The sequence below is a fragment of the Piliocolobus tephrosceles genome, chromosome 9 (genome assembly GCF_002776525.5).
Source record: "Piliocolobus tephrosceles isolate RC106 chromosome 9, ASM277652v3, whole genome shotgun sequence".
NCBI lineage: Eukaryota > Metazoa > Chordata > Mammalia > Primates > Cercopithecidae > Piliocolobus > Piliocolobus tephrosceles.
This window is the reverse complement of record NC_045442.1, coordinates 117,572,498-117,597,981: the sequence shown is the minus strand read 5'-3', so window position 1 is coordinate 117,597,981 and position 25,484 is coordinate 117,572,498. Positions and strand designations below refer to the sequence as shown.

At 46.8% G+C, this 25,484-nt stretch overlaps 1 protein-coding gene across 1 annotated transcript in view; it reads right to left on the bottom strand.

Moving 5' to 3' along the window:
* The window catches only part of FRMD4A (FERM domain containing 4A), a 333,243-nt gene that overhangs the window by 165,863 nt on the left and 141,896 nt on the right, over window positions 1–25,484 (bottom strand). Inside the window, exon 3 of the mRNA XM_026454815.1 lies at window positions 2,463–2,557. Within this exon, the coding sequence (XP_026310600.1) occupies window positions 2,463–2,557 (95 nt within the window). The remainder of the gene's footprint in view (window positions 1–2,462; window positions 2,558–25,484) is intronic.

The following is a 25,484-nucleotide window of genomic DNA, read 5'->3' as shown; positions in this document are numbered from 1 at the left end:
CACGGTTATAAAACAATCTTGCTGTAGCGTCCTGTGATATAGAGCAAGGCTGGGGGATGTAGTACTGTTAGGCTAGCGCTTACTACCTAGGAATCACCAAGCCAGAGCAGGTGACACCCAAGGGCACTGTTTTGCAGGGGAAGCTTTTATTCTTCTTTCCTACCAGGTAAAGGAGAAAAGTTCAGACGACCAAAGAGACACTCAACGTCTGTTGGCCCTGACATTGTCCCACCAGGACTGACAGCCCTTGAGTCATGGCCTCCCCACTGCCCAGCCTTGAAGGTGCCAGCTCTTCACCTCCTCTGGGCTCCTGACACCTGCCCTTTCCCCTGGTGCACCAGGCACATCTGCCAGCTCTTTTTCAGAAATATTTTGCCAGCTCCAGCGGTTTTCCAGTGACCTCCTGCTGGGTGGCTGCCACTCCTTCTGTGGCCGGAGAGACCCTCCCACCTAGACTCTGGGGCAGGTGATCGAAGTGGCTGCACTTTCTCTGGATCATGCCAGAAGGATGGCTCACTCCTCTTCATCACTGCCCCCCATAGAGCCTCCACGAAGCCAGCTCCACTACTAGACAGGGCAAGACACTTTTATCTAGCCTGGCTTCTATGCACGCACGCACACACGCACGCACACGTGCACATGCTTTCCTGGTCAGCACGGAGATCCAGAGAGCTGAGACCTGGAGCGTACCAGCTTAGCTGGATGGGGAAGCTGGACTTGGCTGTGTGCAGCCCCTGCTGTGATGTGTGGCTTTGGTGCTCTCAACCCTCCTGGGAGATGAGTGACTTTCTACCTAGGTCCGGTTCCTACCCATCAGTGCTGTTAGGGCAGTGATCCGAAATGTTCTGCAGACACACATCATCTTCCCCTTCAGCCCAGGATCACGCGCTCATTTTTCAATTCTTGTTTATTCAAAAGGGAAGCCTAATCAGGGCTCCTCTAGAGTTCACGGGATCCTTTAGTAAACTTACATGGGAAATGTGAACAATGGGGCTATGATTAATCGAAACGTAGGGTTTCCTTCTGATTAGTGAAAACAGTCTCAACAGCAATTTAAGTGGTTTACAGTGATTCTCAGGAGAAAGGGGAGAGAATAAGCTACATTTGTAAAAGTAATTGTTCTACATGTGCATTTGTTGAAAAGCTTTTAAAAAATTGTAGTGCTGAGTCCTTCCCCTCACAGCCCTGAACTTTTCCCAGCTGGGCTGACTTGGCCGTGCCTGCGATTCCTCCTCCCCACTGACGGGCACTCCCACCTGCGTTCCAGCTCCCTGCAGGCTCCAGGACAAGGGGCCGACCTTGCTCCTCCCAGCTTTCTTGAGGACGATGTGGCTTTGCTGCTGCTGCCTGCTCTCTGAATACACCACAGCCTGAAATGTCCCTGATTTACAGGGTGACCAGATGGTCCCGTTTGCCCAAGACAGTCCCAATGACACCCCCTTTTGTTCAGTGTCTCAATTTGGATAATAAGTCATAGGACCACCCTGTCCACTTGCAGCTCGCCAAGGTCAAGTATAGCCACGTGCAGGGACATCTGGTCGCCTCTCTCACTGGCCCATGTGGACGCCCACCTGTTCTTGCTTCAATGGCACCACCTGATTCCTGGGGCCTGGGCTCCCCTGTACTGTCTTGCCCGGCCACTAACCTAACACTGATCTATTAGTAGTTTAGGAAATCATCTCTGCAATTCTGAAGATCTGGAAGAGAGAGAGTGAGCGAGAGAGAGAGTGTGTGAGTGTGTGTGTGTGTGTGTGTGAGAGAGAGAGAGACTGTGTGTGCACAGAGGAAAGAGAATTATGAACTATTTTCTTAGAATACCTCATTTTTATCTAGAAATCTATACAGGTATTCACCATACTCTTTTGATAACAGTACATGAAAAAGAAAATGGAAATTTTAGTAAGGATTTTCCTTACTCGTATTACAAAACACCACTTTATAGAGCCAAACTGAAAAGACCCTCGAAAGCAAATATTCTTCTCATCAGATAAGTGATCTGAATTTTTAATTTTCATAGTTGCTCTATTTCAGTTTAGACACTGAAACTGCACAGGTTATTTTCATTTTGAATTTATCATCAAATTCACTTCCTGTTATTGTTATCCCAACAGTAGAGAGAAATGTTTCATTTCCAGAAGTTTTCATTTAACTTAAACAAAAAACAAACCCACATAGATCCACTTAAAAAAATAAACATTTCAGTCTGAACACAGACCTGCTTGATTAGAAGAACCAGTTTACCTAATAATTTTATAATATTAGCATCACCCTAATTATATCTTTTGGCTGTACCAGGCATGACCACAAGGCCTTTGAAATTCGGATGATGAACTTGGACTGACCCCAGACCATGGGACCCAAGTGGCCTGCAGCTGATTCCGCCACTGACAGCTGGAGTGGAGCAGTTTCGGGTTCTGCACTGACTTCCCCTTCGGGCTGTGGGGGCTCAAGGCAGTACTTACGTTTCATCTGTGAATGCTATTCCAAAGTACTCCTTTTCCTTCAGATTGAAGTGAGAAGCCACAAGGTCAAGAAGCTCCTTGGCCAACAGCTTGGGCTGCAAGGAGAATACAATGGAATAAGGGTAAGTGATGACAGACTGCTTTTCCTAAAATACGCAATCTCAGGTTTCCATCATTTTTTCAATGAAATGTCACAAAGCTCAAGTTTTTTGAAGCAAATGATTTTTATAAACCCAAACAAATAGACAATGACACTGATGAGCACACAGCCAAGTCAAGGGTTATCAACAGATAGAGATCTTCTGTTTTATTATTTCCTAGAAGGTATATATATATATATATATATTTATGTATTTTTTAATTGAGATGGAGTCTCGCTCTGTCATCCAGGCTGGAGCGCAGTGGCATGATCTTTGCTCACTGCAACGTCTGCCTCCCGGGTTCAAGCGATTCTCATGTCTCCGCCTCTGAGAGTACAGGCGTATGCCACCACGCATGACTAATTTCTTTTATTTTAATTTTTTTTTATTTTTAGGAAAGATGGGGTTTCACCATTTTAGCCAGGCTGGTCTCTGACTCCTGGCTTCAAGTGATCCACCTGCCTCAGCCTCCCAAAGTGCTGTGATTATAGACGTGTGCCATCATGCCTGGCTAATTTTTGTAGTTTTAGTAATCCCAGCTACTTGGGAGGCCGAGGAAGGAGAATCGCTTGAACCCACGAGGCAGAGGTTGCAGTGAGCCAAGAGCACCGCCACTGTACGCCAACCTGGATGACAGAGCAAGACTCTGTCTCAAAAAAAAAAAAAAAAAAAAAAGGTATCTGCCAGTCTAAAGAAGTACACCAGAGCGTTAGGCATAAAGTCATGGTAGATGTTTGTATTGTTAGGGGTTTTTTTGTGTGTTTTTTGTTTTTGTTTGTTTGTTTGTTTTGAGATGGAGTCTCGCTCTGTCACCAGGCTGGAGTGCAGTGGCCTGATCTTGGCTCATTGCAACCTCTGCCTCCTGGGTTCAAGTGATTCTCTTGCCTCAGCCTCTCGAGTAGCTGGGACCACAGGTGCACGTCATCACACCCAACTAATTTTTGTATTTTTAGTAGAGACAGGGTTTCACCGTGTTGGCCAGGATGGTCTTGATCTCTTGACCTCGTGATCCACCCGCCTAGGCCTCCCACTGTTGGGATTACAGGCATGAGCCACCGTACCTGGCCGACAGTTGGTTTCTTATTTCACTTTTTGGGTACCGCTATGGACGGAATTATATCTCCCCAAAATACATGTGTTGAAGCCCTGGCATCCAGTGGTATCTGGAAATGGGACCTTTGGGAGCCAATTAGGTTTCAATGAGGTTGTGAGGGTGGGCGCCCCCAAGAGGGGATTCGTGTCCTTATAAGAAGAGACACCAGAGAGCCTGCTTCCTCTCTCTGCCATGTGGGGCCAAAGTGAGAAGGCGGCCCCTACCAGGAGCTAACCATGCTGGCACCGTGATCTTGAAATGACTGTTTAATATAACAGACATTTATTTATTGAGTGCCTACTATGTACAGGGCACTGCCCACACGCTATAGGAGACAGAAGAATAAGCAAGACACGGCACAGGCCTATAAGGACCCTAGACTTTGATCAGGGACACGGAGTATGAGCTAGCGCTAAGTTTAAAAAGCCAAAGAAGATGCTCCATCCTTTTCTGCCTCACTCCTGGGCTCCTGGATGGCAGCCGCAGGGCCTAGATGACCATCAATTCACTGATGAAAACCACTTAAACTGAAAGAGTGGGTTTGAAGCTTCCTCCCCAGCAGACAGGAATCGACAGGAGAATCCAACGTGATAAATCAACACCACCTCATAGTCTGTACTTCCATTCATACTGAATTTTGAAAACGTGAAAAAGCAATCTCTATAACCAACAGCGAATTCAAGGTGATACGTCAGACCCTCCTTCACTCCTGTTGGAACGTCTACTCTGGAAGAACCCAGTGGAGTAAACGCGGCACATCTCAGAACGTCGCTGATCAATTACAAAGTAGAATGCAAGATACGTGCTCTTGAAGCTTCCGGTAAATGCTGCGCTTGCCATGGGCTGTGGCCAGCACTAGCTCCACCCCAGGAAGTAGTCGGCTGCCCAATAACAGAGGCTTTGCTGGATCCCTTGTGACTATGAGGTAGTGCGGCTGCTTTTCAAATTGCAATGTATTGGCCGGGCGCCATGGCTCATGCCTGTAATCCCAACACCTCGGGAGGCCGAAGTGAGCGTGAGGTCAGGAGTTTGAGACCAGCCCGGCCAACATGGCAAAACCCTGTCTCTACTAAAAATAAAACAATTAGCCCGGCGTGGTGGTGTGTGCCTGTAATCCCAGCTACTTGGGAGGCGGAGGCAGGAGAACTCTTGAACCTGGGAGGCAGAGGTTGCAGTGAGTAGAGATCATGTCACTGCACTCCAGCCTCAGCAACAGAGTGAGACTGTTTCAAAATAAAAATAAATAAATAAATAAATAAATAAATAAATAAATAAATAAATAAATTGCAATGTACAGATGCTTCTTGACTTATGGTGGGGCTACATCGTGGTAAGTCCATCGGAAATTGAAAATATTGTAAATCGAAAATACATTTAATATACTGTACCCAGCAAACACGACAGCTTAGCCTAGCCTACCTGAAAGGTGCTCTAAACACTGCCATTAGCCTACAGTTGGGCAAAATCATCTAATGTCAAGCCTGTTTCATCATAGAGTGTTGAATGGCTCATGTACTTTATTTAATTCAGTACACTGCAGACTATCAGCTGTTTACTCTTGTGGCTATACAGCTGAGCAGCCCTGCCAGAGTGTATTGTACCACATACTGCTAGCCTGGGAAAAGATCAACATTCAAAATTGGAAGTCCAGTTTCTACTAAAAGGGCATTGCTTTTGCACCAGCGTAAAGTAGAAAAATCGTAAGTCAGACCACCGTAGGTTAGGGACAGTCTGTGATATAATTAACCTGTCCACATGATTGCTACCCCTTTCAAAGTAGTCGCCGTATTTCTCTGATGCTTGCCATTTCTTAAAACATTTTTGATAATCTTTTGGGTTTGCCCTTGAAGCTTGTGTCAGATTTGTCAACGCGTTTTCACTGGTGATAAATCTTCTTGTGCTCGAGAATGGATTTGATTTTTTTTTTCAAATGCCAAAAGTCACTTAAAGTCAAGTCTAGGGAACAGAGATAGAGGACAAGGAATGGGTGATTACGCCTGGCCAACCCAGTTTCATAAAATGAAGTGTGACTACCAAGTAATTATTGTGGGTTCTTGGGGATTATGGTGAGAGGTCTGGTCCAAACTTGAAAACAATAAAACTAAGATTTCGTTCTCTTTGAGATTTTAACTTTAAGAGTGGGCACAGTGGCTCTTGCCTATAATCCCAGCACTTTGGGAGGCTGAGGCAGGAGGATGCCTTAAGCCCAGAGGTTTGATACCAGCCTGGCAATATAGCAAGACCCCATCTCTACAAAAAAATTTTAAAAATGAGCCAGGCATAATGGCATGCACTTGGGACTAGTCTTAGCTATTCAGGAGGCTCGGATAGGAGGGTTGCTTGAATCCAGGAAATTGAGGCTGCAGTGAGCTATGATCATGCCACTGCACTCCGGCCTGGGCAATAAAAAGAAAAAAGAAATGGAAAGAGAGAAAGAGAGAGAGAGAGAAAGAGAGAAGAAAGAGAGAAAGAGAAAAAGAAAAGAGTTAAACTTTAAAGCCAACATCTCAACAGATTTGATCAGAGATACATAAATTTGCCCAAGAAGAGAGTGATTCCCAGTGCTGGTAAAGTTTATCTAGAACATATATTCATCACTCCATAGAATGACTGGGCCTGAATGGAAGAGGGTGAGTGGAGGCAGGGTGGGAGGGGCAGTTGGGGAAGGGAAACGAACCCAGGAAGCAAACATGATCTTAGCCAATAGGTGTTGAATATTTGGGCCCCTTACCAGGTGGTAAGGCCTTTTACGTGGCAGAAATGGAGGCCTGGGGTTACTTTAGCTGATCATGTTACTTTGAACTCTCTTAATTCCATGCCTCCCAAGGAACAGCTACATCCTGGATATATCCCTCATATACGATCTCATTATCAACCAGAATAGAGATTATTATTCTTTTGCCAAAGAAGATTCTGAGACTGAGAGATACCAGGCAGGCTGTCCTGGGTCTCACAGCCAAGCTGGGATTCAAAACAAAGTTCAGATACACCACATGGAATATTATTTAGCCCTAAAAAGAAATGAAATTCTGACATGGGTGGAACCTGAAGACATTATGCTAAGTGAAAGAAGTCAGACACAAAAGGACAAATATTGTATGATTACACTTAGATGAGGTAATTAAACAGGCAAATTCATAGAGACAATAGAATAGAGGTTGCCACGGGCTGAGGTGGTGGCAGATGGGGGGTTATTGCTTAATGGTTACAGCATTTCTGTACTGGATGATGAAAAAGTTTTGGAAATATTTGTGACTGTTACGTGACACTGTGGATGCATTTGATGCCACTGAATTACACATACAAAAATGATTAAAAATGGTAAGTTTTATGTTATATACATTTTGACACAATTAAAAGGAGAAATGGGGAAGATAGTTTCAAAGTCTGATAGTTTCAAAGCCCACATGCGTAATCCCTCTGCCACCCTACCTCTGTCGACCCTGCTTCCAGGGTGAGAGCCTAAGGATCATGCCTCAAGGGCCCTGGCTGAGTGAGGGCTATATGACTCACTTGAAACCAGTGCACTGACATTATGGATTTATACCTCAGTACTTTGAACTTGGTTAATGTGAGTCTTCCCCTGAGAATGAAAAATCAGGTTTCTGAGTCTGCAGAATAAAGAGATGGCTTAACACACTGAAGCATTCACCAGAGTAATGGATCCCACCATGGAAGCCTTGTGGAGACTGAGTTTTTGCCTTACCATGGTGATATGTCTCTCTGATTTAGCCTGTCACACTACAATAAGAAAACAACTTTTCTTGGTGACTCATAAACTGAAGTCAAGGAAAAGGCTCTGAGCAGTAGCTGCCTGGCTGGAACAAACTTCATTCTTTTAAATAAACTTTTCAACAATTTTACCTATCTGGACGTATATCTTTTGTTAAAAAATGTAAAAGGTCAGTCCCATTACTTTACACAACAGTTATTATAGACCATATGTATCAATTTCCAGGAAGAAAAGCCTACATTAATTACTTGCAATTCGCAAATGGAGAAATAAAGGCCGTGAAGAGGGAGAAAATAGATCCCAGAAGATGTTGAGGTTACAACTCCTGAATCTTAGCTGCTTTTAAAGTCACACACTTTTTTCCTGCTGTTATGGTGACGGGCAGCAGCCCAGAAGGTGTATGCTCTGTCAATGAGAGTGAGAGCTGATGGATGGGCATGTAGTGGGAGTGAGAAATACACGTCACTGTTTCATTGTTTAAGTCGCAGAGACTTTGGGGGTTGTTTGTCATTGCAGCATAACCTAGCCTATCCTGATTGATTCAGGCACTGAGTCTTTCATTTTCTGTACAGTTGATTTAAAGCAATTTGTGGCATCAGCCCCTTGATTTCCTGATCTTGCAAATGAAGACAATATCCCCCTGCGATGTGACAGTGATTAATATACTACATTGTTCTGAAAGTTTGTTAAACTCCTTTAGAGAAAGTTGCTAGGCAAGCAGAAAGCAATCTGCTCTTATGTGCTTTGAAGGGATGTTTACAGAATCCCGCTGAGTGTAATTTGCCAATTACTGGTGCTGTAAACATTTGTGGAGCTTTGCAGGGATCGGTCTGGGAGCAAGGCCAGAAAGGCAGCTTGTAGCCCAATCACGTTCTATCGGACAACCTGGGCAGGAGCCCAAAGGCCACGTGAGCAAGGCAGCCCTGTGTTCCTTGAGTTTGCCAGAATTAGCCTCTTGTGGGCTATCAGCCGTCCTGGTCCTAAGAGGTCATTACATCTAAGACTGACTTTCTCTTAGGCCATAATTAACTTTCTTCACTCAAATAGTTCCTCTCTTTTCTTTTTCTTTTTGTATCTCAGACTCTTTTTCCATTGTCCCTCTAAGCTTTTATTTCTCCTGATACCTGACAAATAAAATCTCCTTGCAAACATCCCTCCTTAACATATACTTCTCAGTGGCACCACTCACAGAGCTAATAGGACAGTCTTTTCAACACCAACTGGGCTTAGAAATCTGGGCTTCAGCCACGCGCTTTAGCAAGGAAAAGAAAGCACGGGTTCTAAATAATTAGGGAAGAAAGGAGAGGAGCTCTCAGTCAGTGCTTTGTGGCTCCAGCACCCAGATCTGAGTTCTTGAGAATGCTGGATGATTCCAGTGGGAACTGTTCACATTGCCAGCATATTACAGGGTTCCAGATCAGGTCCTGACTACTTCTTGGCCTGCCTTCTTCCAGGCGGGACACGACCAACTAGAATGATCAAAACAGCACTTAACGTGTTGCAGGGCTGTAAGGTGCTCTGGGCACACTGATATGGTTTGGCTGTGTCCCCACCCAAATCTCACCTTGAATTGTAATAATCCCCAGGTGTCAAGGGCAAGGCCAGGTGGAGATAACTGAATCATGGGTGTGGGTCCCCCATCCGTTCTCACGGGAATGAATAAGTCTCACAAGATCTGATGGTTTTATAAACGGGAGCTCCCCTGCATAAGCTCTCTTGCTCACTGCCATGTAAGATGTGCCTTTGCTTCTCCTTTGCCTTCTGCCATGATTGTGAGAGGCCATGTGGAACTATGAGTTCACTAAACCTCTTTCCTTTATAAATTACCCAGTCTCAGGTATGTCTTTATTAGCAGCATGAGAACAGACTAATACACACACCCACATGACATCCTTTCAGATGACTTCCACGAGCTCTTCAGGTAAATTCTGGGGAAAGGAATTCGAGGATGAAGTAGCACCCAGGCACCTCACCAATTCCTCACAGACTAATGTATTCCACAGCACACTATACCACAGTATACTATACTCCATATAGTGTCAAGCTGTAAATGCTAGCCTGGTATTTACCGTCACTTATATATTATGCCACCAACTTAAACTTGACATGTGGATATCCAGATAGATGATCTTGGACAAACTGTGCAAGCTCTCTGGGCCTCAGTTTTCTCATCTGTATGATGATGAACTACCGTAGATAAAATGAGTTCCTATTCTAAGACATTATTTATGTTGTTATTATTAGTTTTAGAGACAGGGACTTACTCTGTTGCCCAGGCTGGAGTGTGGTGGTGCCATCATATCTCACTACACCCTCCAGCTCCTGGGCACCAGTGATCCTCCAGCTTCAGCCTGCTGAGGAGGGGGGACTACAGGCATGTACCACCATGCCTGGCTAATTAAAAAAAAGATTTTTTTGTAAAGATGGATTCTTGCTGTGTTGCCCAGGCTGGTCTTGAACTCCTGGCCTCAAGTGACCCTTTTTCTTTGGCTTCCCAAAGAGCTGGGGTGTCAAGTGTGACCCACTGCACCCAGCCTTTATTCTTTATGTTATTATTAAATTTAGCTTCTTCCTTTCTTAAAAACGATCCTGCCTTCCCAAGTCTTATTCACCCATTCGAAAAAACTTAAACACCATCTGCATCCTTCCTGATCTCTTGAATCTAGTCAGTTAATATATCCTGTCTTTCTTATATAATTTCAGGTAAGTTACTAAACCTCTCTGTGCCTCAGTTTCCTCTCAGGTATAAAATGAGGATAATGACCATACCCAGGCCACAGGGCTGTTTTGAGAATTAAATAAATTAGTCTGATCTATACGAAGTACTTAGAATGTGCCTGGCATGGAATGTTACATGTGTTCATGATTTCAGATCCTAATCATAAATTATTTAAAACATTCCATGTATGGCCAGGCCCGGTGGCTCACACCTATAATCCCAGCACTTTCGGAGGCCGAGGCAGGCAGATCACCAGAGGCCGGGAGTTCGAGACTAACCTGGCCAACATGGTGAAACCCCGTCTCTACTAAAAATACAAAAAAATTAGCTGGGCGTGGTGGCACGTGCCTGTAATCCCAGCTACTCAAGACACTGAGGCACGAGAATCGCTTGAACCTAGGAGATGGAGGTTGCAGTGAGCCAAGATCCCACCACTGCATTCCAGCCTGGGCGACAGAGTGAGACTCTGTCTCAAACCAAACCAAACCAAACCAAATCCCCACTCCATATAGCATCAAGTTCTAAATGCTAGCCTGGTATTTAACATCACCCTTTGAACCCAGCCCCAGTTTACCCATCCAACCTCACTTTTTCCCAGTTTCCTATAAAAATATCCATTTCTGTTCAATCTATTTGAAATTGAACTAAAGAAAACACTGATCTCATTTTTATTTCCAAATCTTTGTACATGCCATTCTCTCCTTCCCCCTTCCCATTTAAATTTTATCCTGCTCAAAGCCCACTTCCTCCATGAAGCCCACCCTGACCATCCTGCCTACAAATACTCTCTCCCTCCTTTGGATTTCTACAGCATTCAACACAGGCACCTCAGTCACGCTTGGCACGTGTGCTCTTGTGTTGCGGTACATTTTGTGTGATATGATTTGTTACACTCTATGGTGGGCTGAATGGTGGTCTCCAACAACGTATATACCCATCCCGATCCCTGGAGCCTGTGAGTATTACCTTTCATCACAAAAGACGTGATTCTTGGGAGGAGGAACTGATCCTGGTGGGCCCTAAATGCCATTATATTGTCTCTTTTTTTTTTTCTGAGATGGGGTCTGGAGTGCAGGCTGGAATACAGTGGCACGATCTCAGGCTGGAGTGCAGTGGCATGATCTCAGCTCAATGCAACCTCCGCCTCCCAGGTTCAAGTGATTCTCATGCCTCAGTCACCCAAGTAGCTGGGATTATAGGCATGTGCCACCACACCCAGCTAATTTTTTTGTGTTTTTAGTAGAGATGACATTTCACCATGTTGGCCAGGCTGGTCTCAAACTCCTGAGCTCAAGGGTTCCATCAGCCTTGGCCTCCCAAAGTACTGGGATATACTGTCTCCTTATAAGAGAGATACAGAGAGATTTTTTTTAAATTGACATACAGTAGAGAAGACAGAGCCAGAGACCCGAGGGATGGGTGATGAAGACACAGGAGAGGAACCCCAGTCACTGGAAGCTGGAAGAGGTGGGGAAGCAATTCTCCCTTCCAGCTACCTCCAGAACCATGGGAGAGTCAGTTTCTGTTATTTTCCAGCCATCAAGTTCGTGGTTATTTGTTACAGCAGGGACAGGAAACTCATACACCCTCAGATGGAAACCCTGAAGACCTCATTTCCCTGTAATTGAAGGGAACTCAGCCCTGGTTGGTTGTGACAGGAATGATCTCAGTGCGAAGCCTGCATTGGTGTTGGTTTTCTCTCTCCACAGTCCCCGTGGCACTCTGGGCGGGAAAGGCAGGCAGGCCTGGGTCTCAGCCGACCCTGGGTCACTCCATGGTGAAGCGGGCCCCTCAGGTTTCTTCTTGCTATCCTCACAGATCCTAAGTCATCTCACAGATTCTAAGTCAAAGGAATTGCCACTTCTGAGTTAATAGCATCCAAAAATAAATAAATAAACAGCAAACAAACAGCAAACAAACAGCAACCATCAAGTGACTCCCCTCTGTGCTTTGGGAGGAATCACCGTCTCCTCTGAAGAGCGACCCTCTCAGCTCTTGCTCTTCGCTAAGGGTGTTTTTGACAATTCCTTTGTCATCACAGAGCCCCCAGTGACCGCTGGGCTGCCAGGGTTTGGGCACACATGGCCGGATGGCACAGCCACAGCCGCTGCTCTGTGCCCAGCGCTGCCTGCCCATCCACTCTGCCTGGGACCCCGTGACCCACTGGATGGATGGCTCCCCGCCCTTTAGGAGTGGGTGCAGCTGTGGGAGGGCAGACAGGGGCTGTCTGGGAGTCAGTGTAAAACGTGGCCCGACTGCCCCCATCTCTCTGGACCGGAGGGGCTGGGGTTAGCTTTTCTGAAAACCCAGAGGCAGAGAGTGGGGAAAGGAGGGCCGCTTTGAATAAATGAGCCCGAGCAAGCTGCCAGGTCTGAAGCCTGGGCTGCCACTGTGTGTCCCTCCCCATCCCCATGGGGGCTCTCAGCCCAGCAAGGGCTCAGCGGCTGCTCATTATTCCTGGGGAGGAGGAGCCGCTGCGGGGGGAGCATGAGGCGACTCTGTGCAGCTCTGTCCACTGTGTGGCCAGCAGGTCTGGGCGGAGACTCCCCTCCCCGTCACCCTGCTGATTAGCCGGGAAGGCTGGTTTCCTTCCTGCCTCTCCAGCTCAGCCCTGGGTTCTGTGGCAGGGGACACAGGGAGGCTACTTCCTGTAGGTGTGAAGAACAATGGAGTTGTACCATCTTGGCTCTCAGGCACCCAGAACAGGTAGGGGAGACCCCAAAGCCAAGATCAGAGACCCGCTGCCAGAGGGAGCATCTCTCTACCCAGAGGTCCCTGCCCAGCCTGAACCGGGACCCATTACCTCTAGTCTAGGAGTGACAGTGGCATCACATCGCTGCAGCAGAACAGCAAAGCTGCCAACAACAGTGCCCACCTGTCCCTGCCTGCAGCTGCTACTTCACACGAATTCACACCGCCAGCCCTAGAAGCCAGAAACATCTGAAGTAGACACCAGGTTTGCCCCCATGTGACAGAGGGAACTGAGACACAGCCAGAGAAGCAACTTATCAAATTCACACAGCGAATCAGTGGGAGAACTGAACCACAGCACAGACACGGGCATGGGTCACCCGGGCTTAGAGAAAGAGGCAGAGAGACCATCTGCCGTGCCCTCTTCATTACAGCAGCAGAAAGGAAAGCCTAGGGGAGGCCAGAAACCGGTCCAGGACGAGGGCGGGCAGCCTGGTTACACCAGCATAGGTGAGGTGGCTCCCAAGTGCCCGCCACACCTCGGTCCTTTGTTCCTGCTAATGTTATGCTTAGGGGACAGAGCAGGTCTCAAAGCTCTGAAGCAGGAAGGGAAGATACAAAAGTACATCAAGGAAAGGGGTAAAAGTGGTCACTGACAGAAATGGAAATGATACTTGGGTCTAGATTTCCAAGTGCCCCTTTCCCAGTGCCAGCATCTTCTGCACAGCACCTGCGCTATAAGCTTTGCTTACATCATCTCATTTAATCTTCAAAGCAACCCTGCAATGGTCTGCAGATGGGACACTGAGGTTCTGAAACGTTACATGGTATGTCCAAAGTTCTAACCACAATGGGTGTGGGGCCTACGAGGGCTTCCGTCCAGCGCTGACTATAAAGCCTTGTTTTTTATTCAACTAGATTAAATCGATTCATCAATTTATTTTTATTCTTAAAGTTTTAAAAAATTGACACAAGAAATATATTTCTTGTGCTGATTTTAAATATATAAGTATCTGGCCGGGCACGGTGGCTCATGCCTGTAATCCCAGCACTTTGGGAGGCTGAGGCGGGTGGATCACCTGAGGTCAGAACTTTGAGACCAGCCTGGCCAACATGGTGAAACCCTGTGTCTACTAAAAAACACAAAGAAATTAGCCAGGTATGGTGGTGTGCACCTGTAGTCCCAGCCACCTGGAAGGCTGAGGCAAGAGAATCGCTTGAACTTGGGAGGCAGAGGTTGCAGTGAGCTGAGATTGCATCACTGCACTCCAGCCTGAGTGATAGAGCAAGACTCCGTCTAAAAAAAAAAAAAAATATATATATATACACACACACACACACACACACATACATACACACACATAGATATATATGTATGTATCTATTTGTGATGTACGACATGATGTTTTCATGCATAAACACATGTGGGTTGACCAATCAAGCTAATAAACATATCCATCACCTATCATACCTACGATTTTTGTAGTGAGAACATTTCAAAACTACTCTCTTAGCAATTTTCAAGCATTTAAGACATCGTTATTAGCTACAATCACCACGATGTACAATAGGTCTCCTCAACAAAGCTTTGCCTGCTTTTAAATGCTGGGGTTCAGATCTAGCAAGTAACAGCCTCTCCTAAAGTCAAAAGCTAAGCCACCTTTTCTAAATGCAATAGAATTTTTCCAGACAGTAAGTTCCCGGAAGGGAGGGATCACATTTGATTGATACTTGTGGACCTACACCCCAATACAGTCCCTGACACACAGTAGGTGCCCCTAATGAATGTTTCCTATTGGTAGAACAGGATAGAATAAAGGGTGGCGTATGCAGTTGTTTTACCATGAGACAGGATGGAACCTGGATACCCTCTTGAGCTGGTTTGAAGGAGAGATCTGCTAGGCAGAGACTGCGGTGCTGCACAGAGCCAGATGGGACCAGGTGTCGCATGCTCACTGATGCCAGAAAGCTACTGGGTTTCAATCAGATCACACACCTCCAGGCAGCCATGAAGGGGCCTGTGACAGATACTTGTGTCCCCGGGAAAGGATATGTCATGTCCCTATTCCCAAACCCTATTATCTGTACCCTCTTCTTCCTTACCCAGCTTCTCCCCAAACCAACGAAGTCACAGCTCCCTTTAATAGCTCCTTCTCGCTCCCCTCCTTCTCTCTCTCCTTCCAAGTGACTCTGCCATTTAACCCAGGGCTGAGGTCTCCCTGCGAACAATGCTTTTGGTTTCCCCATTTGTCCCTCTCCTTCCCCTCTACGCTTTTATTCCCTGGGTGTCGTCTTCTTATTTCCACGTAGTTTCTTCCATATTTTCCTAAGATGCTGTCTGGTCCCTGTGTTCTCTGAAAAGTTGGGACTGATACCCGCGTGGGAGGGAGGCTTTCTCATCCATGCATTTGAATGATGCCCAATGGGAAGGCTTTGACAGGCGTACATAATGATTGCTCCTCTAGAAATGCAAAGTGCTTGCAAGTCAGCCAGCCGGCTGGGGAGCCTGCTCTATTCGGGATCCCTGGGGACGCTGGGAGGCGGGCAGGTGTTCATTAGGGAGGCTTCCTGATGAATAGAGCAACCCCAGACTCCAGCCTGCTCAGGGCAATGTCACTAGGACCGTGAGCCCAGCATGGCTCCCCTTGGCAAGCCTCTCTGCATTAATGAAATGATAACTGTTTCGGTGAGGAGAAAACACAAAAAGACAGGCAGTGCTCAACTTGCCTCTGCCAGATAGGACTGCCAATTCCGCAGCCCAAATACTGAGATATTTATAGCAAATATGGGGATGATAAACGAAGCAACATCTCGGGATTCCAAGCTCCATCTTCCATGGCCATCTGGTCTGCCACTTCCATTTTCTTTTTGTTGTTGTTGTTAAAAAAAAAAAAAAAAAAAAGCCTGCCCTACAGACTCTGTGATGACCCCATCTTGTCCTGAAGTGAGTAATAAATCACTATTTCAGATAAAAACTGCCCGTGCATTCACTGGGAGGTGAGGTATGTTCTACAAGATCAAATGACACATTGGCAGATTGGTACCTTTCACGGGGCCAAATGACACCAGGACCAACTCAAACTAGATATCTTCATGACATTGCACACTGAATTCATTTGCTCAATGTTCAAGGAAGAGCAGAGAAGAGTGTCTGTCAACCAAGAACTCAGGGATCAGCCACTTGCTACTTTCCAGTGTAATGGTCGGAAGGGGTGGCTCATAGGACATCTGCTATCCTCGGCTGTGGCTGGCATTCGAAGACTGTGTCTCTATTGCCATCAGATTGGAAAGGGAAAGCTTGCCTTTTAGCAGGATGGCAGTGAGAGCCAAGTTCAGAGGGGGTTAAAAAATAATAATATATCACTTCCAAGATTAAGTTACAGAAAAAATAATAGTATAGTCAACCCTTCATATTCACAGGTTCTGCATCTGTAGATTCAATCAACCATGGATCAAAAAATACTTAAAAACAAAAAACAAAAAACCAGGCCAAGTGTGGTGGCTCCTGCCTGTAATCCCAGCACTATGGTAGACTGAGATGGGTGAATCATGAGGTCAGGAGTTCAAGACCAGCCTGGCCAACATGGCGAAACCCCATCTGTACTAAACACACACACACACACACACAATTAGCTGAGCATGGTGGCGTGTGCCCGTAATCCCAGCCACTCGGGAGGCTGAGGCAGGAGAATTGCTTGAACCCGGAAAGCGGAGGTTGCGGTGAGCTGAGATTGTGCCACTGCACTCCAGCCCAGGTGACAGAGTAAGACTCTATCTCAAAACAAAAAATAATAAATAAAAATAAAAATAAGAACCAATATACCAATAATAACACAAAAATATAGTATAACAACTATATAGCATTACATCGCACTAAGTATTAAGAGTAATTGGCCGGGTGCAGTGGCTCACACCTGTAATCCTAGCCCTTTGGGAGGCCAAGGTATGTGCAACACTTGAGGTCATGAGTTTGAGACCAGCCTGGTCCAAATGGTGAAACCCCGTCTCTACTAAAAATACAAAAAAATTAGCCAGGCCTGGTGGTGCACGCCTGTAATCTCAGCTACTCAGGAGGCTGAGGCAGGAGAATCACTTGAACCCGGGAGGCAGAGGTTGTAGTGACCCGAGATTGTGCCACTGCACTCCAGCCTGGGCAACAAAGCGAGATGCCGTCTCAAAAAAATAGTAATCAAGAGATGATTTGAAGTATACAGGAGGATGTGTCTAGGTTATATGCAAATAACATCACACTTTGCAGTCGTTTTCCCCTTATTCCTGGGGGATACATTCCAAGACTCCCAGTAGATACATGAAACCATGGGTAATACCAAACCCTATATATATAGGGTTTTTTTTTCCTATACATACATGCCTATGATAAAGTGTAATTTTTAAATTAGGCAGAATAAGACATTAACAACCATAACTAATAATAAAATACAACAATTCTAAAAAATGCCAGCATCACTACACTTGCACTTTGAGACCATTATGAAATCAAATAAGGTTGACTTGAACACAAGTGCTGCCATCCTGAGACAGTTGATCAGATCACCGAGGTGGCTACTAACTGACTAAAGGTGGGGAGTGTCTACACTAGGGGTCCCCAATCCCCGGGCTGTAGACAAGTACTGGTCCGTGGCCTGTTAGAAACCCGGCCGCACAGCAGTGGGCGAGCGAGCATTACCACCTGAACTCTGCCTCCTATGAGGTAAGCAGCGGTATTAGATTCTCCCAGGAACCCGAACCCTATTGTGAACTGTGCATGTTAGGGATCTAGGGTGTGTGCTCCTTATGAGAATCTAACCAGTGCCTGATGATGTGAGGTGGAACAGATTTGTTTGGACGAACGGAGGCAAGATGGCGCAGTTCAGGCTTCTTCACTGTCAGCTTTCCCGCGCCGGGAAAGACACAGGTCGACTGCGCAGGCGCAACCCGACCTCCCAAGGAGAAAAACCGGAACCCGCCTAGCCTCGCCTACCGCCCCCCCCACCCGCCTATGTCCCGCCCACTGCCTGCCCACTTCCGGGCCCAGGACATAAAAGCCGCTCCCGGTGGCCGCGCGGTGCGCACTTCCTCAGCCCTCACCCCTGTCGGGGCTGTAGGAACTCCCCCCAGAGCTCCACCGGGTGACTCCCCCGGCCTCCCCTGCCGGAGACCCACGGACCTCACCCCTCCCCCACACCTTCTTTCCTGAAGCTGAGGGACCAAAAATAAATGTGCAGTTTTGCTCCTGGCCTTGCCTACTCCCTGGTCATTTAATACTCGCCCTGGTTTCCTAGAAAGCAAATTGGTTTCCTGGAAAGCAAATCAAGATTCATCCTGAAACCATCCTTGCCCCTCCCCACCCTGGTCCATGGAAAAACTGTCTTCCACAAAACTGGTCCCTTGTGCCAAAAAGCTTGGGGACCATTGGTCTATACAGTGTGGCAATGCCAGACAAAGGGATGATTCTTGTCCTGGGCAGGGTGGAGCAGGACAGCACAAGATCTCCTCACGCTACTCAGAATGGCACCCAATTTAAAACTTACAGATGGTTTAATTCTGGAATCCTGTATTGAATCATTTCAGGCTGCGGATAACTGAAACGTGGAAAGTGACACCACAGATAAGAAGGAACTACTGCATTGAAGGCACTTGAGCATCTGATGATTTTGGTATCGTAGCAGGGTCCTGCAACCAATGCCCTGTGGATGCCAAGGGATGACTGTGCTGTGACTCTCCTAAAACCTAAGTGCCTCTTTCGTGGAATCTGGGTGGTGAATTTGTAGTCAGCCTTCAGGGCTCTGAAAGCCAGTTCTACCCGACGTGTACCTTGATCAGCATCTGCCTCACTTTGAACATTGCAACAATAACCTCTACGCCCCCAAAGCTGTCATGAGGACCCAGTAAATGATCATTCACAAGGGACTTGGTGCATGAGAGGTGCTCAGCAAAAGAGTGTTCCCCCTTTCTCCTTAATCAGTAACTGAATCCCTATTAAAATTATCCCCTCCTCACTTTGACAAAGACCTTCTCTGATCAGAATCTAAATACCCTTCGGGGTGAGCTGTCATCCTTCATCTCGGGAACCATGAATAAATCATCACCACACGGTGAGGGGAATAGAATGCAGGCCACTTCCCTTGGAATTAAACTTATTTGAGCAGCTTTGCCCTACACAGCACACGTTCTTACTCCCAGTGTCTGCTCAGAAATACCCGCTGCATTCACTATAGGAGTTTTCCTCCTTGCACCTGTCCCTGCCTATTGGTTCTTTGGGGTTAAAATTGCATTTATTGGCCGGAAGTAAAAGAAGTCCCTCTCCAGCCCCAGTGATATGCCCGGAGACACGAAACTGGCTTTTCATTTAATTTGGAAGTTCCCTAAGTGCTCTCCCCTGGGAGTCCTCTCTCTAAAGCATTACCTCCCTATGGCTCTTGCAGATGACTGGCAGGTGCATGCTGGAGAGATACATTTTGCTCAGCTGATGATGCCATTTTCGATACAATTAAAAAGACGCCCTCACTGGGCTAGGAGAGTAATGAAAAAGTACAGTGCAGATACTGCTCTCCCAGGAGGCTAAAGAGGGAAGATCAACTCTGGGCTGAAAAATATTTATCCCTAAACAGCATTTTCATGAAAGTCAGGCGAGCAAGGATGTAAAAGCCACACAGCCCCCTCCCTCCTGGCATGTAATTAACGGATGAAAACAGACACGTGTCCTTGGGTCCAAAGAAAACTTGAGTCTGTAACATCATCCTGGACTGAAAATATTAATTTATTCTATATTCTACGTACTTCTAAAGGTTTAGCGGAGGTTTACGGAATTCAACATAGCACAGAATAGGGGGATTAGGAATTTAAGTAAGACAAAGTCCATTGAAGAGGGTGGGGCATTTAGGAGACAAACGAATGTCTACTGCTGGGCACAGAATTGGACTCTGCAGAGGGAGATCTTGCGAGGTTACACAAGCTTCGTTAGCAGACAAAAGAAACGGTTCAGCCTTTTCCAAGAAGTACACATAAGGGATATTACGTGGCTTCAACACAGTTTCTGAGAAAACCAGAGATGTGACTGGCATGAACTGTCTCATGGTCTAGCCCTCAACAAAGTCCAGCACACAAGCACGATGTGCGCCGTTACCACAGCCTGGGGCAGATTTCAAGCCCATCTCCTGAAACCCGACAGGATATTCTGGGTGAGACCTGATGTCAGATATTGACATGAGTGGATTTGGCCTGAAATTTTGGAGGCGATGTTTTATTAAGTTTTTAACTCATGCGAATGTCGGCCATTAGGCAGCTTGGCACTGACATCTTGTCTTGATTCTGAAGCCAAACCACATAATAAATATGAAGTCAGTCTCAATTCAGGCAAAGCGAAACAGTCTCCTGCAGACTGATAACACGAGAGGTAGGAATGTTCAGAAAATCACGGTCAAGAAAGCAAAAGCAGATGAGCTGAGCCAAGGGCCCTGGGATCTGAGAGAGGGGTTTGGAGGTTCCGGCACAGTCTGAAAGTCTGCCAGGAATCAAGGAATGGGCTAGATCTCCAAGCACACCTCCAGGAGATTGGAGCATGAGGCTTGCACACCAGGGGGGGTGGGAGACGAGGAGGGAGAAGGGGCCCCTCTGCTCCTGCCTGCTTCAGGGAGCCCTGCTCTTTAATGCTGGGCTCAACCACTGCCTGGCTGCTCCGAGCCTCTTGGCCTCAAAGCCCCTCCCCTGTCTCTACTGCCCAAATACCATTTATGCAAGAGCCCGCTCTGTAGCCCCTCTGCAGAGACAGCTGCCTTGCTCAGCAGCTTATGACGGGACTCTCAGAGTGCTCCAAGCTCCAGCAGGCCTCATCTGAGGCACTGTCCTACCACACTTCCATATTTGTTCCTAAATCCATGCGTTTTCAAGGATGACAGCATCTTGAAAGCAGGGATGGTATTATCCACATCTCTTTGTTTCTTATTTCTATACATTGAAGGGGTACAAGTGCAGTTCTGTTACGTGGATATACTGTGCAGTGGCAAGGTCTGGGTTTTTAGTGTGTCCATCACTCAAATAGCATCCATTGTACCCATTAGGTAATTTCTCATCCCTCACCCCCTCCCACACTTTCATGTCTCCAATGTCCATTATTCCACACTCCACGTCCACGTGTGTACTTTAAGCAGAACATGTGTATTTGACTTTTTGTTTTTGAGCTATCTCACTTAAGATAATGACTTCCAGTTCCATCCATGTTGCGCAAAAAACATGACTTCATTCTTTTTGATGGTTGAATACTATTCCATTGTATATGTCTACCACATCTTCTTTTCTTTTCTTCTTCTTTTTCGTTTTTTGTTTTTGAGACGGAGTTTCACTGTTGTTGCCCAGGCTGGAGAGCAATGGCACCATCTTGGCTCACTGTAGCCTCCGCCTCCTGGGTTCAAGCGATTCTCCTGCCTCAGCCTCTTAAGTAGCTGGGATTATAGGTGTGCACCACCACACCTGGCTAATTTTGTATTTTTAGTAGAGACAGGGTTTCTCCATGTTGGTCAGGCTGGTCTTGAACTTTTGACCTCACGTGATCCGCCTGCCTTGGACTCCCAAAGTGCTGAGATTATAGTGAGCCACTGCACCAGGTCACAACATTTTCTTTATCGAAGGGTCCATTGATGGACACTTAAGTGGATTCCATGTCTTAGCTATTGTGAATAGTACTGTGATAAACATACAAGTGCAGGTACCTTTTTGATATAATGATTTATCTTTCTTTGAGTAGATACCCAGTAGTGGGACTGCTGGGTCAAATGGTTCTTCGGTTTTTAGTTCTCCGAGAAATCTCCATACTGTTTTCCATAGACGTTGCATGAATTCGCATTCCCACCAACAGTGTATAACTATTTCCCTTTCTCCACATCCAAGCTTGACCCAAATGGTTAGTGTTAAATGATGGCCTGGATGGATCAATGAGCGAAGGAGTGAATGGTGAGGTAGAATAGGATTTTTAGCAGGAGAAGCTTTTACATTGATAAACAAAACAAAACAAAACAAAAAACAGTGTTCCAGGAGGGCATGGTGGCTCACACCTGTAATCCCAGCACTTTGGGAGGCTGAGGCAGGAAGACTGCCTGAGGCCAGGAGTTTGAGACCAGCCTGGGCAACAAAGTGAGACCCTATCTCCACAAAAAATTAAAAAATTAGCTGGGTGTGGGTGCCGTGTCCCAGCACAGGAGTTTGAGGCTGCTATGAGCCATGATTGTGCCACTGCACTCCAGCCTGGGCAACAGAGTGAGATCCCATCTCAGAAAAATGCAAAAAGCAAAAACCAGTGTTTCCCTGAGTTCTCTTCCCATGTCCAAGCCCTTCTCAATCTTCACAGGAACCTGCAGTGACTTCATATGTCCTGCTGGTTCTAACTCCTGCTCAATTCAATGCCTCCTAATGCTAGGGATGCCTTCTCTCTCAGCAGGTTTCAGGGCTGTCTTTCAAACCACTGGAGACCTCCACTTGTAGATATGGGTGCAGTCTAAGTCCATCACCTTCAGCCCCAACCACCCTTAGTAAGTGGAGCTGAGCAGGGAAGACCCATCCGTGGGAATTCAGGAGAGCCAGGAGAAAGCCATGGATCCCAGTCTTTGCTTCTGTCACCTGCCTGTCTCTTCTTCCCAAACGCATTTCATCTAAATAAATAGGGGGCCTGGCTGGGCCACTGGAAACACTGACCTTGAAGACTTTTCAGGAGACGATTTGCATGCAGTGCAGAAGACCTCTGACTCCTTCCTGTCGCTGGTACCTGATCAGATCCTGGCAGTGATCTCATCTGGAGATCAGACTGTGTGCTTCCCCACGTGCCCTAGCTCGCTCGCACGCTCTCTCTCTCTCTCTCTCTCTCAGCCTTACATGTTCTCTCTGGAGGAGTTAATGCACTTTCCATTCCTAATAGTGTGTCAGTCTACAGAGAGAGAAATCATCTAAGGCCACCACCCCACAGCAGCAAGTGTCACTGACTGCCAGGCGGAGCGTCCATTGGGCAGGGCGCTGTCCCTCCTCACCCCTCCTTCCCTCCATTTGCAGGAGGAAGGGTCACTACCATCCAGGTCGCAGGCACAAAAGAGATTTTGTTGTCTAGGCTACTGCCTTTCCAGCCTCTCCGACAGACCCCGGAAGAAATCAAGGAATTGGGAGGGTGACAGCGTTAGAACAAGAAGGTAATAAAATAGCAAGCATGCATCTTCCTCTCAGAGCTTCTCCAAGGCCAAACTATAGACTCTGAATAAGCCCTGAGCCAAGATGAGAGGTCAAGGTTCTTGTCCTGACTCTATGGACCACAGAATTCTATGGTTGTAACAGAAAGTGGGATCCATAGCCCGCTTCCAGTGGCTCCCTTTAACCAGTGCTGCCCCCCGCAGAACAAGCACGAGGCAACACATTACTGTAACCCCAGTACTGCCATCGAAGGCTTTAAGGGAGGCCTTGCTCTACTTACCAGAGAAAGCAAAGCAGGAGGTGTAGAGAAATGGGAAGCTTGACCATGTATGTTCACGTTCCACATCATGCAACTTCCCTGTGTCAGTGTATGTGTGCACAGGAGTACATGGTATTGTAAGTTTTGCTTATTATTATTATTATTATTAGAGACAGAGTGTCGCTGTGTCACCCAGGCTAGGGTTCAATAGCACATTTTCGGCTCACTGCAGCCTCCACCTTCCGGGTTCAAGTGTTTCTCATGCCTCAGCCTCCCAAGTAGCTGGGATTACAGGCACCCACCACCAGGCCTGGCTAATTTTTGTATTTTTGGTAGAGACAGAGTTTCACCATGTTGGCCAGGCTGGTCTTGAGCTCCTGACCTCAAGTGATCCACCCGCCTTGGCCTCCCAAAGCGCTAGGATTATAGGTGTGAGCCACCGTGCCCGGCCAGTTTTGCTTTTTAGAAATCCCTCCAGACCTGACACTTCTTAGCTAGACAAAGAGGCACACACACAGAGAGAGGTAGGATGCTCACTTCTACAGTCCCTGCGGGGTTTTAGACCAAATGCAATGTCTCTGACCTTCTTTGGATGACATCAACCTTACTGGTCATCATCTGTGGACCTGGGCATCAAATCCCAGCCTGAAGAACCCAGGATTGGCCAGGTATGGTGGTGCATTTGGGAAGCTGAGGCAGGAGGATTGCTTGAGCCTAGAAGTTTGAGATGTGCAGTGAGCTATAATTGCACCACTGCACTCCAGCCTAGGTGACAGAGCAAGATCCTGTCTCTCAAACAAATAAAATAAGAACCTAAGATTGCTGCTAGGAAACAAGAAGGCTTTGAAGTCACAGACTTGGATTGGCATTAAGGCTTCCTGAACTGTTGCGGGATCAGGACCCAGTAGCTTCACTTCCCAGAGCTTCAGCTTCTTTTCTGTAAAGTGGACACAATATCTCCAACTTTCTGCACACCATGGAGTTAAATAAGATGGTGTATGGGACATGTAACTCAGTTCTCGACACACAGTTATTACTTACTGCTTGTTAATTCCTTCCACACTTCCACTGTGCATTTCCCTTCCCCATGCCAACCTCTTAACAACATCCTCATTACATCCTTATCCTGCTTCCTTTTTGGGTAGGAGATCTCCCAGCTGCCACTGTCTGGGAACACCCAGACATTCACTGGGGGAGAGGCTGAGCTACTCCGGGATGGAGACTGTGCTGGGTAGACTCCTGCCTCTATCAAAATTCATCCAGGCCAAGAGCTCAGGGTTTTTGTAGCCAAACAACAGCAATCTCCTGTTGGCACATAATCTTCAAGACTTTCACTTCCTCTGTCAGAGTGGAGGGAAAAATCAAACAGAACGAAAGCAAAATGAAAACCCTGGCCTGGACTTCCATTCTAATGCATATGAGTGAGGTGGGTTCTGATGCTCAAGTACACAGGTAGAACCAATGAATTACACCGAGTAGCTGGCCCAGCTCACTAGGGGTGAACTCAGACACCGCTTTTCCTGCCTGCTTTTGGCTGCTCCCTCTTGGCAGCTCTTCCAAGCTGCATCCCAAGCTATCCTTTCTAGCTGCTTGATTGAAGTGTCCTCCCTGTCTGTCCACAGCAGTACCTGCATCAAGGATCGTCCACTGTACTCTTTAGGATTCCTTCCTCCAAACAGACCCTCATGCTTTGTCCAGAGTGAGAGGTTTCAGAACAGGAAGCAGGAGGTCTGTGCAGAAATGTCACCTGGATCTTCTAAATGAGTGATTTCAGCCCTGGGAGCACATTAGAATCAGCGCGGCAGTTTAAAAAGCCAGAGATGACTGGGGCACCCTTGGGATTCTGACCTGATTGGTCTTGGGTGGGTCAAGGAATCTGTGGATTCTTTTTTCTTTATCTTTATTTAGAGAAAGGGTCTCACTCTGTCACTCAGGCTGGAGTACAGTGCCACAATTATAGCTCACAGCAACCTTGAACTCCTGGGCTCCTGCCAGGAAACTGGGAATGGCCTAGGTCTCCAAGCACACCCCTAGGGGACTGGTCTGCAGGCTAGGGGGTAGGTGGGAGTGATCCTCCCACCTCAGTCTCCCAAGTAGCTGGGACTAGAGGTGCAAGCACACCTGGCTAATTTTTAAATTTTTTTGTAGAGATAGGGTCTTGCTGTGTTGCCCAGGCTGGTCTCGGACTCCTGGCCTCAAGCAATCCTCCCACCTCAG